This window comes from Pygoscelis adeliae, unplaced genomic scaffold (genome assembly GCF_000699105.1).
Source record: "Pygoscelis adeliae isolate BGI_AS28 unplaced genomic scaffold, ASM69910v1 Scaffold358, whole genome shotgun sequence".
NCBI lineage: Eukaryota > Metazoa > Chordata > Aves > Sphenisciformes > Spheniscidae > Pygoscelis > Pygoscelis adeliae.
The window spans coordinates 701760-718888 of NW_008825429.1; the positions used below are offsets into that span (position 1 = coordinate 701760).

The 17129-nt window shown below is 39.6% G+C and overlaps 1 protein-coding gene across 1 annotated transcript in view; it reads right to left on the reverse strand.

Moving 5' to 3' along the window:
- Nucleotides 1-4258: 4258 nt before the first annotated feature.
- Nucleotides 4259-17129, reverse strand: part of SUSD2 (sushi domain containing 2) — a 23828-nt gene continuing 10957 nt past the window's right edge. Inside the window, exons 9-15 of the mRNA XM_009330835.1 lie at nucleotides 16273-16416; nucleotides 14594-14749; nucleotides 12602-12850; nucleotides 11205-11477; nucleotides 10584-10766; nucleotides 4681-4771; nucleotides 4259-4268 (exon numbers count right to left, since the gene is read on the reverse strand). Of these exons, the coding sequence (XP_009329110.1) occupies nucleotides 4259-4268; nucleotides 4681-4771; nucleotides 10584-10766; nucleotides 11205-11477; nucleotides 12602-12850; nucleotides 14594-14749; nucleotides 16273-16416 (1106 nt within the window). The remainder of the gene's footprint in view (nucleotides 4269-4680; nucleotides 4772-10583; nucleotides 10767-11204; nucleotides 11478-12601; nucleotides 12851-14593; nucleotides 14750-16272; nucleotides 16417-17129) is intronic.

Sequence of the window (17129 nt, forward strand, 5' to 3'; positions counted from 1 at the left end):
CCGTTGGCGGGTCCGTCTTGGAGCCGGCTGGCACTGGCTTTATCGGACATGGGGGAAGCTTCTAGCAGCTTCTCACAGAAGCCACCCCTGTAGCCCCTTGGCTACCAAAACCTTGCCATGCAAATCCAATACAGCTACTGACATCAAGTGCTGCTAGCATTCCTTTACAAGTCATTGTGTGTGCATGCAGCACTTCCTTGCGGTACGTGCTGTCTAACAGCGTATGAGACATTACTACTTTGTGATTTAATGACCCACAAAATTCTCCTCTCCAAGGACTGGGACCCCACTGTGTTACCCATTCACCCAATTTCGATTCCATTTTATCTGGCATTCTGTTCCTTAAGGACACTGGAAGAGAGAGAAGGCTTACAAATTTTTAAGACTGTATTGATAACGAAGTTCACAAAATCAACCTTATATGTCTCCAAAAGGCCAGTTCAGCCTTCCAGCACTCCTGGGCAAAATCACCTTCGTTCATTCTGCTGCCCACTTTCTCCACTAATCAGTTGCACACACAGTTGATATGTCTGTATACATCGGTTGCACTTTTTTTTTTTTAACTGTAGCACACTGGCAATGGACAGCCTGTTTGTTGCCAATGATCATTGCCCAGTCTTCTTTCAAAGTTCTTTTTTTACAAGATTTTTTCTTTCTGTTGTACAGAATTGTTTGTATTTCAACTTACTGTATTCAAGATCACTCATTCTCGTTTTGTAATTTTCTGCTTGTGGTTTGTGGTCTCTGTTTACAATCAACAACAATGGCAACAGCAACGGCAGCTAATAAGTAATGAATAATTTTATACTTCGTAATACATGGTCTGAGGCATTTCTTTCAATTTGTCTTGTTCCTATTAGAATGTAAAATCTGTACTGTTTCACTCATTTAGTTTTCCTGTATGTTTGGTACATAGTTTGTCCTTGTTTTTTGAAACCACCATGATTTTCCAGTAGTTTATGAATTAAAGACCTTAGAAAACCAGACCCAACGACCTGCAAAAGTTAGTAATTCTTTCACTATTGAAAAGAGTTGCACAATACAGAACTGACTTCACAAACCCTTTGGGATGTAGGCAAAAGCAAACAGTGATTTTTTTTTTTTTGGTAAAAGGATTCTGTACAAGGTAGTAGTTCAGAAATCACTTTTTAATGAAGATAATGAAACACACTGTAATACAGCTAGATATTAAAAAAGAAACAGTATGCATGTTGCAATTATTCAAGGAAAACATTGCAAGTTTTGCAAAACATTTCCAGTGCAGGTAACACATTTTTTGTTTTGAAGATGGACTCTAACTGGACAGCTGAATAAAGATGGATTTAAAAAAAAAATCATTATAAGTTAACCTGGAAGGAAAGGTTATTTTCTGAGTAATTCCCCACCTCCCCCCCAGTTGTATCCTTTTAAAATTAGGTCAGAACTGAAACAAAAATGCCACTTTGATTCTGTATTCAGAAACTTGCCAAAAGGTAAGAATGCAACGCTTAAATATCTTTGATATCTCTCTCTCCCTACTAAAAAAACCCCAACAATCTGCAAATTCAACTCAACTTGCCAGTAGTCTATCTGACTATGCATCCACTTTCACATCTATCTAAATCAGCCTTACATGGCCCCAGAGAAGGCAAACATTTCTCTGATAATGGCTAGCATCGTAGGCTAGGATTCTTTTCATTTTACCAGCTTTCAAGTAAAAGAAGAAAAGTGCAGAGATATGATGAACTCTTGATTTTGTCAGAACTCTGGTTCTGCTGGCAGAGATGTTACTGTTAGAAGAAACTAATGCCCGTAACTTTGAGACTGATGCTTTCAGAAGCATTATCCTTTGCTCGTGATACACAGTAGGCTGAGCCTGCCATGATATAATCCCAGGAAGTTGGTCAGTATTTCCCGTACAATTCAATACTCATTATATTGAAAGCAGAAATCAAATGATAGCATACTATATAAAACCATTGTTTGTGTTTGGGAAGTCTATCTTTGTTGCTGTGGACGATTTAATCCTCTGCTATGCTTCTTCTGTATTTCATTAAAAACTCCTCCGGAATTTCATTGTTTCTTGTTCAGATACAACTGGAACCTCTGAAACAAGTTACTGGTTGCTTTTGCGTCTTTGGAAGAAAAGACAAAGAAAAAGTTAAACAAAAAAAAGGCTAGAGGTGACTGTTAAAGTAGTTACCATAATGTCATTGCTTAGATCAAGGTGAGAATATTGGGTTAGGTGGAATAGTAATGTTGCACCAGTTTTTGAAGTACCAGTTCTGTGTAATCCCAGTACATACCTCCCCCAAGGAACAATATCCCTCCCCTGTCATACACTACTGAAGATTCAAAATATTTAAATTACCAAAAGTAGTGACTGAAGGATTTGTAGCACTCCTTCTATTTGAGCAACGTTTGATGAAGTTAGAGAATACTGAAGGTTTGCTGTTATCCCTGTGCAACACTCAATTTCTGTTTTCTAGTACGATGGTCTAAATTATAGGAGCAAAAGAAGAAACTGGGCAAATGTCACTGGTTTGAAAACACTGATAATGAAGGGTCTGGAAAGAAGGTTGTGTTTTGAGTACAAAAAAGACAGAGGAAAGAAGTCTGAGTGAGCAGGGAACTCGAGATTCAGCGGTAAATTCTGGACCTTACATTGGCTTTTTTTTTTTTTGCTAAGAGAAACATATCCCCAAAATATTAATAGATACATTTGCAACCACCTAGCAACCCTCACAACTAACTGAGAGGGAAAAGCATAAACCAATTTACTGAGCACCTTGGTATTTTGATTTCCCGCAATTTTTATTCTAAATACTGTGATTCCGCCCCCCCCAGTCTCTGCTCATAGAACCATGTGATTGTCTGAGAAACTTATCTTCTGCTTTTAGGATAGAAAGGTGGCTGGGGAAAGCTTGAAAACATAGCCCCTACTTGTTTTTCTGTTTGTTTGAAAGAAATCTAAAAGCACATAGCATTCAATGATTAGGATTTTTGCATATTTCTATTGGCCTTGCTGCTTTTTGAGATACTTGACTCTATCTTACTATGTAAGTATGGTCCTAGCTGTGAACACCAAGAGCAGCTCCTTTTCTGGATGATTGTCAGCATTGGGTGCAGAGGCAGAAGTTTTCAAAGACCTACAGTATGTAGGACTACTTCTTTCCCTTCCTATGTAAAACATATGACTTGTCATAGAGTTATATTTACTCTGAGATCCAGAAGAGTATACAGTAGATGACAGACTTTCACAATTCAATAATTGTCTAATAAGCCTTCCCTAGTTAAAATTTATCCATTCAAAATTTGTTACTGCTATACAAAGGGCTGCATCCTCCATTGCTATCCAAATATACAGCCCGCTGAGTGCTACGGACTTTATTAAACTCTCTCAAAATTTTTTTCATAAATTATAAGCTTTTGGTAGCGTATGAAAATTACCTACAGATTTGCAAAATATACAAGAGTTCAGAAGGGTTGATGGCTTCATTCTATTTTTTTGTATTAGTTTTTGATGAGTTTAGAGTAGCAGTTCTGCAAGCTGCTCCCAAATGTGAGAAGTCTATACAGCTGTAATAGTAATGTTTTAAACCAGTTGGTTTTATATGTGGGAATCTGGTGTGTGTAAAATTTGGCAAATACAGGGGGTGTCCTTTGCCTATGCATTTTTACGTATGCAAAAAACATTAATTGCTGCAGTTATCTGCCCTGTGTTGAGTATCCTTTTTTTTTTTTGTACAGGGGAGGAAGAAAAAGTGTTTTGGGTGTGAGTGTTCTCTGTGAAGTGTAGAAAACAATGCTTATGTGATTTAAAGGGAAGGGGCAAAATTTAGCAGTCTCTCTGGCCCGCTGATAGACACAGTTAATTGATGATTGAGCTCAGAATCAGTGGGCTGTATTTTCAGTGATGGATATGGCTATCATACTGGGTTCTGTTTCAAGAGTCTCTGCAATGATGAACCTGTTAGAAAGGCACGGAGCCAAAGATTTTTTTTTAGGTGTGTTGTTAGCACTGGCTAAGAGAATGAATTATATACAGAATATATAAAATCATAACAACCTTTTAAAACAAAGGACTAAAACCTCAAAGAAGTAATTTACTAGTCGCATAACATTTTGTAGAAATTTCTTTAAAAAATGTAATAGTTTTTATAGTGAGTTTATTTCTGTGTGATAGAAAGGTTCCAAGAATGGACAGCAAACTGATATATCTTTAAAATTCTATTCACCTCTTTGGCACAAGAGACATATAAGCATTCTCTAGGCAAATTCATGCATACCTAAAAGTGGGAATATGTTCAAAGATATGTGGAAAGTTACAGTATCATGCAATGCATTCCTTAGATGATACATCAAATTTAGCCATTGGTATCATGAGCACACCTGTTCTGAAACAGAACACTTCTAATGTTCTGTTTTGACCAAATTATTTTGACCAAAAAGTCCTGTTCCTTCTCAATCAATCAATCAGTCTATCACGTTTGCATGTCCTGATAATACAACTCCAGCTTTGCTTCATAGTCTTCCAGCAGGACACAAGGACTATTCACACTTGACGTTTTTCATAAAAGATAGTAGCAGGAAAATATCATGTTTGATTTCTTTGTCATTGAGAAAAATGATTAAAAAGGTCAAAACACTTGCTATTTCTTTAGCAGGTTCATTTGTGTTTTCAGTTCAATTGAGTCTTACCTCTCCTTTCTACATAAGAAAGTCAGACGTGCCAGGACTGCAAGACCGACTATTCCAAATACACAGCCAAGAAGAATTACTTGTTTGATATCTGAAAAACAGAGACCAACCACAAGAAAGCAGGAAAACATTGATACATTTCTTCATATCTGTTTGAATGTAGTCACATGTGACAATATTTTAAATCGTACATACAGTGTTAATTTTACTGTTCTTTGTATTTATGGAACAAACTGGTAAAGACTAGGAACTCGCGTAATTCCTACATTTGACAGTTAGGGCAGGTGGCTGCAAAAGCAGTTCTAACACAAAGAAAGGATGGCTAGTGGTTAGTATGTAGTCAACATCATAAACGTACAATATTTTTGTAGAACTGCCAATCCTAACAACTGACAATTTTTCAATCCTTTTTCCATACCGTTTGATTGCTTTAAAAATTGCCCCTATTTTGGCATTAAAATTTTGAAACTGCCTCTGCTGCTTAATGCTCTATGTAAAAGAGAGCAAAAGTGACTGTTCTGATGTGGGTATGGTGAACAGCATCAGACAGTATGAACACGCTAAAAGTGTCAATTTAATTCTGCGACTGCATAATAAGGACTTGTGAAAGGTAGAAAGAAACCAGATATGACACAAATTTTGAATAACGTATCTCCTCGTTTTCTTATTCTACAAGAGTTGCAGGTTACCGGTTCTGTCACTTTCCTACTGATGTGGGACAGTGCCAGCAGGAGGCTGTATGGCTGTGGTGAGCAACGGAAGCTAAAGATATCACGCAGGTACATTTTTCATGACACATAAGAAGACTGGTAAAAATTTAGGAGATGCAGCATCTGGAGTGAACTGTCTGGGAGAAACAATGCTTCCTGAATTTTGTATCCTTTAAGGAAAATACCTGCTGGAGTACCACCGTTGAAAAACTGCAAGTCCCAGTGTGAGCAATCTTTGTCCTCGGTTCAGTGTCAGAGAGTCAAACTGAGGTGTAGTTCCTTGGCTCTGAGACACTGTGGTGTCCTAAGGTCAAAGTAGATTCAATGCTCTGCCCTTGTTCTGCACCTAGGGATAGCACTACATGCATGTACCAGGGAGCACATAGCCTATTTAGAGATAGGTGAGCAGTGGTGCATCTGAGCTTTAATGCATCTGGGCTGCGTTTTTGCCAGCCCTTCCTTCCATGCCTGCAGGAAGAACCGCTCAAACTACAGCCTAGCACACAGTGATGGCAGAGTGATGTAACAGACACTTCCGTGATCCTAGAATAGATCATTTGGTTTCTAATTTGGTTTATATTGAAGTTTAAAGAAAGAAGTGGGATACAGAAACTGTTTCACAGGCGTTGGTCCTTCATCCAGTAACTTCTGTACAAGGCTCAAAAACTGTTTGGCTTACACACACCTTACAGGCAGGTACCCTGTCTCTGCCAAGTGACGAGAACCCACCATTGGCCTCGGTAGTTTGGTCCAGTGGTGATTTGCCTCTATTGTGAAATCTTTGTATTTAACTTATAATCTCAGGTTATATTTCTTTATTTTAATATGTTTTGCAGGCAGTCTCCTGGAAACAATAGACAGACAATTCCATAATAAGAAGACCTAATGGTTTTTGGCATCCTCATCTGAAAAAAAGCGCAGAAGACTAATGAGATTTCTGACAACTTTCCAAAAAGAACTGTATTTACACAGAGCCTGAGCCTGGAAAATGAAACCTAAAAGTGAGGAGGGGGGGAAAAAAAAGACAGACAAAACCAGATTGCACTAAACAACACCAAATTATTGTCTGTCACAAACAGACTGGATGTATATATATTGCTAAGATTTCATAATTTTTAGCTGCATGTTACTTCTGATTTTACTAGATTCTCCTTTTTGCTTTTGCTGAATGGTTTCTTTTTCTTCCTCTATGTGATACTCTGTGAAGGGAGGTTGCTGTGGTACTGGCAAGACTTGCAGTGGGATTGTAATTAGAAGCATAGCAAAATAATTATTAGCAGAGGATTTCCATGGAAACTTTAATTCAAGGAAGCAAAACTCAAAAGCAACAATATGCAGGCTCAACAGCATAATTTGTATTTGAAATTTCAAATACAGAAATGGATTTTGCAAAATAACTGGCATTCAATTTTTTTGTTTCTGTCTCTTTTCCTATGCAGTTTTCATAGTCCTCATGCCTTTATTTTAACTGTTCTAGCTTTTGAAAAACAGAAGCATATAACAACTAAAAAACCTTGGTGATTTGCAATACAGAGCTTGAATTTGATGTGCCACAAAACTGCAGCAAGTGTAATGGGCACAGCACTGTAAAGTACCCCTGGAAGCTGAGAATAATAGAGGGCTGGGCCCTGTGTTCTTGACCAGCATGAAAGAAATAATTTGAAAAAGTGTGTTTTAATAGTTCATGCTGGAAGTAAAAATGTGACCACTAATCACAGTGGCTAGGTCAGCGGTCACCCATTCAGGCGCCCAGAAATTTGGAAGTGCTGTCCATTCATTTTGTCAGCATTTTCCTGGCATCAAGAAGGCCTTCTGTCACAGGGCTTGATAAAAAGGATGTTGGTGAAACAGCAGCATGTTGCTGTGTAAAGAGGAAAACAGTGAAGAAAACTGGTCTCAGTAACAACAGACTTTGACAACATGAAGACCTTTTCTGTACTTCTGCTGAATTCAGAATCAACGCAAGGAAAACTGGCACTGGATTTCAGCTGTGTCTTAGACCAGAGGCAAAAACATATTTAGTGGAAAGCAAGTACTAGCTGTCCATGCTATAAAAACACTAGATGTTTAGACATAAGTGAGAGGAACTTTGGACTGGTTTGCCTGTCTTCTCTGGAGAGACTTGGACTTGTCAATAAAATAACCTTCTCAGACAGAGACTTACATCCAGCAGCCTATCTTATGATGCAAAAGGAGGAACAAGGCTAGATTTGAATGCCATTATTAGGGCACAGCAGTAAAAAAAAAAGAATTAAGAATTTGTATGCAATTTGTATTTTATATTGTCTCGATCAGTTGTCAGTATTGTCAGTATCCTGCTGCTATGGGCAGCATTGCCATACTCCAACTTCCTGAGGCTGATAAAAATCATCATTTTTGGCTCACATTACAAATGAACTATAACTCCAAATATCAAATAGTAAGGAAGGTCTTCGTTACAATTGGATCAATAAAATTCTTTCACACCTTGTTGTTCTTTGTCATCTTTCAGGAAACCATGTGCTGGAAAACATTGCAGTTTTTGTTTGCTTATCCATAAAACTGCGGCACATCTCCATCATTCTGAATGCAGTTAATCTCTGTGTATCTTCCAATTCTTTCCCTCCAATCTCTCAGGGCTGGCTTTTTGCCCCCCTTTCTCTAGTGTAAATGTTAGCAAGCAGTTTGCTTATTGAGGCGGACTGGCTCCTATCCAGTATGTATGCGGTTGATGGCAGCAATGGAAAAATGTTCTTAGCTTTCAGCTTGGCAAAATGTTTTGCCACTGACTTTTAAGATCTGGCCTTACTTTGTAAAGATTTCATTCTTCTCAGACTTTTGACAGACGATCTATTATTACTGTGAACTCTGAAGCATACTAAATTATCTGCTAAACATCCGAATCTCTCATATTTTCAACAGTTAACTAAAGTACTCCATATGCTCTGTCCTATCATATTAAACAGAAATGTTTTGAAATACCTCTAGTTTTACTCCTTCCAAAATAGTATCATTACTGAGATTGGCCCCTGTGAACACAATCAGTTGCATATTGATTACTAACAATGGCTGGTTCAAGAAAGCATTCCATAAAAGTTCACTCATCTATTTAAAATTAAGCAACATTCCCTGTTTTGTATGTGCAAATGCTCAATAATTATTTCTTATGCTGAAGTCCACAGTCTGCTGCCCAAACTCATTGGACATTGCAGTTCATCTCACAAATATCACTAAAAGTGCAGAACTGTGTTGGAAATGAACAAGCAATTAGTGCAGGCCTGCAGAGGCTGATGAAATGTGTCAGCTGGCCAAGAATTCATTGCTGATGTGTAGTGCACTTTCCACATTTCTTTAGAAGGTGCTCAGAATGGAGAATCTGTTGATATGAATTATTTGATGAGTACTTTCGGGAACAATTAACTCAGCATTAAAACTGCTTCAACATGCCATGTGGCCTTACATCACCCTGGTGCTTTGAAGCATCGCCATCTTGAGGACATTTGGAGTGTATGTGGCATATGAATAAAACAAAACTGTTAGAAAATATTGGGCAGTTTCCTGTAAATCGTAGAGACAGCCTAACTGCTAATAAATCCAACAATCCCAGGCTAATTGATAATCTAATAGTAGTGACGCAAGAGGGGTAATAAATTTATGTTATTTATACTAAATGCTATTACATCATTCACAATAATTTTACTGCTGTAGAATAATACATTATGTTTTGAGATAACATAAGCCTTTAGAACAAAAGAGTGGAAGCGTCCAACAAGCGTGGGCTGCGTCTGCTCTCAAATCACAGAATCGCAGAATGGTTGAGGTGGGCAGGACCTCTGGAGATCATCTGTCCAACTCCCCTGTTCAAGCAGGGCCACCCAGAGTCAGTTGCCCAGGACCATGTCCTGATGGCTTTTGAATATCTCCAGGGAAGGAGACTCCACCACCACCCTGGGCAACCTGTCCCAGTGCTCAGTCACACTTCACAGTGAAAAAGTGTTTCCTGATGTTCAGAGGGAACCTCCTGTGTTTCAGTTTGTGCCTCTGGTCCTGTCCCTGGGCACCACTGAAAAGAACCTGGCTCCGTCCTCTTTGCACCCTCCCTTCAGGTATTTGTACACATTGATAAGATCCCTTCGCCACCACAGCCTTCTCTTCTCCAGGCTGAACAGCTTCCAGCTCTCTCAGCCTTTCCTCATAGGAGAGATGCACCAGTCCCCTAATAATCTTCCTGGCCCTTTGTTGGACTCTCTCCAGCATGTCCACATCTCTCTTGTGCTGAGGAACACAGCACTGGTCACAGTGCTGCAGGTGTAGCCTCACCAGTGCTGAGCAGAGGGGAAGGATCACCTCCCTCGACCTGCTGGCAATACTTTGCCTAATGCAGCCTGGGACACTATGAACCTTCTTTGCTGCAAGGACACACTGCTGGCTCGTGTTCAACTAGGTGTCCACAGGGCCCCCAGGTCCTTTTCTGCAAAGTTTCTCTTAAGGCACTCATTTTATAATATGTAACTTCATAACCCACCCCTCAGATGGCTCAGACTGGATATACGTTTGCCCCAGTCAGTTGCAAAGAAAGTTAAAACTGTATTAGTGATGACAGAACGAAGCATGACAACAAATGGTTGGGGGTCATGCCATCATTTATACTTGAAAAATAGCTCAAATTATGTGGATGCTAAAGGATTTCAGTAATCTCCAGTTTTCTATGTGTATGCATGTATGCATAGATTATATATTTATAAAGCTGCTAAAAGAACATTACATTTACATAAGAAAATTACATTAAAACAATGCTGTAAATAAGGATTCTTTTTGTAGCCTTTGTATTTTTGTGTTACGGAATCATTTTTAGCTAAGTACTATGCTTTCCTGTTTTTCTAAGACTGAGTTTGAAATTTATTTTAGGTTGTCCGCTCAAGAAGCATGCCTACCAGTTCCTTTCAGCCAAACCTAAAGAAAGGGAAGCATGTAGCCCTAAACCCTTAGAAACAGTAGATACATTAAATAAATAAATAAATAAAACCCCACCATAAACCACCTGTTATTTAGATTTGAATATTAGTCTTTCTAGAAACCCAGGGATCTCATGTGCAATGTCTTCCCAAGTAAGAGAAGTTGCTTTTGTCAAGTGCCATCATAATATACTGAGATAGTCTTGTTTGTGATAATGATTTTTTAATGACAATTTGTAACATTTAAAAGGAAACAGACCTGCTCCCCAGACGCAACTGGGCGTGTCTCCAGACCAGGCCCCCGTCACCTGGCAAATTCTTTCCTTCGACCCAGTGAGTTCATAGCCCTGATTGCAGATGAAATGGATGGTTGAGCCCAGCAGGTAGGTAGTTCCATTCTTTCTTCCATTGGTTGGATGATCCAGCCAGCCACAAGAGATCACTAGTAAAAGAGACATATCTGGTTAAAGTATTTTGGATTTGGACTAGCAAATCTCCATCACAATGCTGCAAATGGCATTTTAGTGGCAAATCATGGAAAGACGGAGATTTTTAGGCTAACTGAAAGACAATACTTTCTGACTTTGTTTAAATTTTTTATTTTTAAGTCCAAGGAAGACAGGTGAAGGCATAGAAAATGAAGATAAGGGTCCTACACAGTGGGGTAGTAGTGGAAGAAATGGAAAGAAATTTATTTTGTGTTTGTCTAAGTATCCTACCAGTGCCAAGTTTTCCTGGTACAAGGATAATTCCTCGCGATGAGAGTGTTTACAGGTGTGTGAACCTACAGTTGAGCAAAGCCTCCTCAAACAGTGTTAACTATTTAGATGCCCTGCAGAAAGAACTGTAGTGATGGATGCTTTGTGAAATGTTGTATCACCTGGCTCTAGATTTTCTACCAGCAGCTTGTGTCTCTGATGAGATAGTCTTGTGGAAATTCCCACTTGAAAGCTTCTTGTTGTCAGGACATCGAATCTGCAGAACGGGTCAGAGTCACAGAGCAAGGCCATATCTTTGATCAGGGGATCAGCTGGGTCTTCATAAGGAAAGAACACGGGCAGAAAGGAAGCATTGTGCTTTTCCCCATAAAAGAAATTGTTCAGTAAGAACTCTGTGTCATAAGTAAAGAGAGAAGTTCCATTTTCAACAGCCCCTTGGGAGACAAAGAGAGAGAGAGATTCATATGTAACATTGCCTACAGACCTATACCACCTTCTGCTACTAATCCAAGTGCTTATTTACGTAAACGTAGCTAGAGCTGCAAGAGATCTACGAAGTGCTACAGCTTCATTCCACTCATATGCTTTTCATATGCAGCATCTTAACTTAGCACTAAAGTTAGCATTTGATTAACCTAGTGTTTGATCAATTACTTAAAACTAGATTCAAATAACTGTGTAGCTATGATTTTACATAAAGATGGTTTTAGATGCCTGCTGGCAAAATGGTGATAAAGAATTACTTCAGACAGAGCTAGCTAAACCAAACATTACAAGCAACACAAATCCTGACCCTGCATGTCCCTAAATTTATCATGTCTGCCGTGGCCCTGCTTTTTGCTTTCACTCTGCTAAATCAGAAACTTCCTGAAGTAGGAGCAGTGAGACTTTTCTGTATCATCTGAATCTTGGAGTACAGCTACACTGTGCTTGATACAGAGATCAACTGGTAGCCAGAGGGTATTTTGCATCATGTTTCTGGCCCATCTCCTAACCTGATGTCAGGAGGAATGCTGACCAGTCTAATGCTGCAGGCTAGATATAGCAGCCTAATCACTTTCATTAAGTGAAAGCAGACATTCTTTTACACACACACACACACACACACACACACACACTCTCTTTTTTAAAGGGACAATTATTAAATTGTGATTTAATAAATGATTTTTTAAATTGTCAGCATGGTACTTGATGAAAACATTGCTAATATTCTGGAAAAAGATATCTGACCCTGGCTATTGCTATACTTCTGTAACACTTTAGTCTGGTGATGCTGTGTTTAGCTGACCATAGTAGATGGAATTCTGAAAGTATAAGCTGTGAAATATGAGCTCTGACTCTTGATGGAACAAAGTGCAGGACGCTCCATTGTGGTTCTGTCTTCAATCATTCCGCTAGGTACGTTACCCACTTGGCTAGAGGAGGGCATACTTCTCTTAATCCCTTCTCTTTCCCCAGTATAGGTTGCTTAGCACAGACTTCATTTGCTAGTCTGTAAATCACAAGCTGTTTTGAATTTGTAAAGAAAATGGAATAATAGACCAGAGAAATGACTTACAGTTAGCTCCAAACTCAAACAACTGCTGGGGACTTGCATGAACTGATATGGTGGTTTTATTCTTGAAGGTATACTCATCCTCTATATTGCCATTCATTACCCCAAAGAGACCCTGTGTGTGATTCATAAAATTCTCTGGGAGCAGAACTGTCAGGGTCAGAAATCCTCCGCTTCCCCTTATTTCTACTCCAGACCCAGAAGAGAACATCACTGTGATGATCTGATCGGCTGTAGAATGGAGAAAGAGACCTATAACAAAGAGAGGAAGAGGACAAAATTAGCTAATCATCCATAGTGAACAGATTGTTGTGTCATCAGTTTTAACCATTTTTTTAATAAAGCTTTTCCTCCCTTCCACTCTGGGCTACATTCTGAGAAGCATTTAAAGGGAGACCACACCTTCATACCTACAACTGTGGTAAGATGGCTCTACAGAGTAGTAGCAAAAAAAGGCCCACGGTTGATATAAGCTGCACTGCCTTCTGATGGTGTCTCAGGGCAGAAGCTTTAAGATATGAGATGATTACATCAGAGAGCGGCTGTGAGCTGGAAGCACCGCTCTCAGTGGTCACAGGTTTCCTCTGCTTCTTGATTGTCTTGTCAAGACCTCCCTAATATGGCTTCTTCTCCAAGCCCCACCACTGTCCCTTCCATTTTTTTTTTCCTTCCTGCATCTCTCTGCTTCTGCAGCTCCTTGTCAATGTAGCCTTCCCTCTGCTTTTAATTATATTTTCCAGCCATTTGAGGAATACTAATTGCTAGCCACAGAAAACTTCCTCTGCTGGATAGGAGGCTTACTGTTTAAATTCTAGTAAAGTTTAGAGTATTTGTCAAATTAGTATGAAGACTAATCAAATGATCACACCCCTGGAGGAAAAAAGTCAACTTTTCATAGTCTTTTCGGCAGAAGAATAGAGGAATAACATCTGACCGATCAAGCGAGCTCCTGATAGGTGAATGTGAAATTCAGCTATATTTTAGTATATATTTTGGTTATATTTTACTATATTTCATTTTGCTTGTAGGTTTCATTGCATTAGATGCAGTAAGCTCAAAGCAGAATGTAGAGTAAGGAGTTTTTAATTCCATTCACCCTCCACGGGATGAGAAGGAAAACCATTGCTCTACAAGCCACTGAAAGAGGACATAGAAGACATGGGCATTGAAGCCACCTGTTAAAACACTTCACTGTCATTGCCAGGATTGCACGCCATCCCTTCATACTCCTCTCACATCCCAGAAAGTTCAGGCAAGCACCAGGTGTTGGTAAAGGTTGTCATTTATGTTATTTGGACATTCTGGGAGAGGAGAACGTGCCACATCCAGCCTACTGGCAAATCAGATGACTCTGGCTCTTCCTGGACACAGCATAGGTGCTTCCAGTTACAGCTAGGCTAACTGCCAGTAATGCTGATGAGTAGTAGGAAGGTCGCAGGTTCTGAGGTGCTCACCCTAACCATGACTCCCTGGTACACTTCTCCATGGGAACACAGATAGCCACAGTGTGCTTCTCTGCAGCACGCTTGATCTGTGGCTATTTGGAAGGAGATGTGTAGCCCATAATTCTGGTGGCTATATTCCTGCCCATATTGTAGCTGCCATCAGTCTCAAAGGCCAGAGGAATCCATGCACTGGGCTAGTATAAAGACAGGGCCAGGTAGGCAAATTGGATGGAAAGGGCATTCTCCCCCGTGTTCTCAATTTTCTTTCTTTCACCAAGGCCCATGCCAACTGTGCACTACCACTGATTCTGCCTCAGTCTGGCAGCAACTGAACTGAAGAAAGTCATATAATAATGAAATAAATTCTAATGAGCTGGGACATTGCCTGTCCTTTGTTTCACTCCTTACATAATTTTTGGCATGTCCTGCAGCCTGTTTCACAAACGAACACTGAAAAGAGAGTCAAAACGCATGCATCTAGAGATATTTTTAACTATACATGGGCTCCATTGGAATACAATAGCTTACAAGGCTGATATTTGTAACTAACCTTTCAGGTCCATCCAACTTTGCTCAGAGAAGTTGACAACCTTCTGGTTCAACAGGACCTCCAGATTCAAATCCTCTGAGTAGCGTACTTCGATCACATCAGAGTTGTTCTCCTGCATGGCCACTGCAGACAAGCCTGTCACCTGAGCCCCAGTTCCTTCCAAATAAAAAACCAACATCACGAAATACCCAACATGATATGAAGTAAATATGGAAGGTCATAATGATACAGGCAAAAAAAACCTCAGACATTTCCTAAAAATAATTAAATATCATTATTTATATTTGAGGGAATTGCTAAGCATATAAGTCACATAAAACCCCACAGTATAAGTCTCCTACCAGTATAGTATATTGAAAGCAGAATGTTTAATGTTAAAAAAGTCTGGAAATTCTAAATTCTTCATCCCAATGGCAGTGGCTGAACTATGTAAGAAGACCGTTTGATCTCCTTCTTGCACATTCAGTCCTGTGAGTAAGGCCTGGGAAAATCAAAGATAGTTTCAGAGAGGGCATGACAGAAAAAGGAAACGGAGTGAACAAAAATTTAAGAAACTGATCTTCAGAATTAACTGCTCAGTGACTCATGCCACTTCAACCACAAACACAGTAAAATCTATCAAGGGCAAAATATTTCCTTGATAAACTCCATCCTATCCAATATGATATTCAGTACAAGCATTCATATCTACATGGGTGTTAAAACACACAATTTTTAATCCATCCTTATAATTCTACCAGAAGTACCAAATCCTTGAAGTACATCCCTGAGGCCAGCTGAAATATTCTTTCCTGAGGCAAGCCTGCTATTTTACGCACCGTAAAATAGCACTAGATACAGGAAAAGCATAAACAAAAGTATCTGACATAAGGCTTTTCAGGTTGTCATGAGAAGCATGATCCCATTCTGCTGTTTCATACTCTATCTTTCCCCCATTTTAAAATGCAGGTATATGGCAATCTCCTTCTTACAGGCTGGTTTGCAACCTTCCCATTCAAATGATGAAGGCCACAGGTACCTCCAGAAAGCTTATCCTGCCCTAAGTTTCATTTTACAAACAAGCCAAGAGACCAGGACAATCAGGCCCTTTGAATAAAAAAATGACCCCCTTAACCAGCTTCTCACCAGACATTCTGTACTTTCTGCTAGCTTGAGGTGCTCAGAAAGAATTTTTTCCCCATCCAAAGTATGTTTTCTCAGCTCCTTCTGGGACATTTTTGCTCTGTCAACACATGCATGTATATACACCTAACAGAAAGAAAATAAAACAGGGCATACACTTACCTGCTTTCTATTAATTTTCAGCTACAATACTATCACAATGCATCAGGTGGGAGCTACGGCTGTTGACTGATTCCTAGAACTGACCTTATGTTTCCTTATAGATGGGAATGGGCATGGAGAGAAATGAGAATTGTTTTCTTGAACTCTTAAACACAACAGAAAACCTTACACTTCCATTACTCATACCCAATAAAACTAGCAAATAATCTTTGATTAGGAAGTTATTTTATTCCTGAACATTTGTCTGCCTTCTGATTAGCTTCAAAACGTTGACCTTTCACAAATGGCCAAAAAAGGAGAAGACTAGAGAAGACAGGAGGACTGCTGTAAAGTGCAAATCAAGTAACACCAGAAGCTATTCTTTGTCATCACTGCTTCCTCTCTTAACAACTTACCATTGGGAAAGTGTACTTGCTGTGTCCTCCCTTGCACTTTTAGGGATGTGAGATCAGATTCTACCAACGTGTATTCTCCTTGGCCTTTGAAGGTGAAGTTCAGACCATCAAATGTGACGAAGTGAGGATCCCCAAAAGCAGATGCTGTTTTTAAAAGCAAAAAGAGAAATAAGAACAAGCGAAAACCACAACTCATTACTCCTCTCCTTAGGTTGATGAGAAAAAAAATCTCATTGTGGCGATCCAAAGAATGGCATTTAAACAAAGGAAAAAAATGTGAGGCTGATCCATGGTAAATGTGACATGAGGAACAGCCATTATAACCTTGAACAGCACCGCGGGAACAGTGAGAAATGTCATTCCAGTTACTCACATCTTCATTGGCCAACATTTAGGGCTGCACTTTAAAAGGCTGTTATGGGCAGCAATGCTTACCTGGTAGACCCCCTACCAGAATAGTCCCTGTCAGGCTAGAAGCCTGATTCGCATGCAATGTATGGGGAGATATGAACACGAACACAAGGGCTATTCCAGAAGCAGCTCACCACGGAGCTTCCAAATGTAGCTGGAAATGACAGTCAGAGAAATGGTATGGGGCTTTGAAGGCTCATCTGGCCTGAACAGAGAGAGATGGCAGTGATCCCCAGCCCCAAAGCCTCTCTGGAGTTCAGCAGATATCCTTGGTTTTGCCTTTTAGATCAGTAAGAGGTCAGAAGGCCCTCTCCCCTCCAGCAAAAAAAAAATTGAAGTTGTGTCATCTTATCTGAGGTATGACTCTCAACAACTAAGGACATCCATGTAACAGGTAGGTCCTTAACTGCTTGATTGTTAAGTATTTTTGGGATCATTGTCTCTCT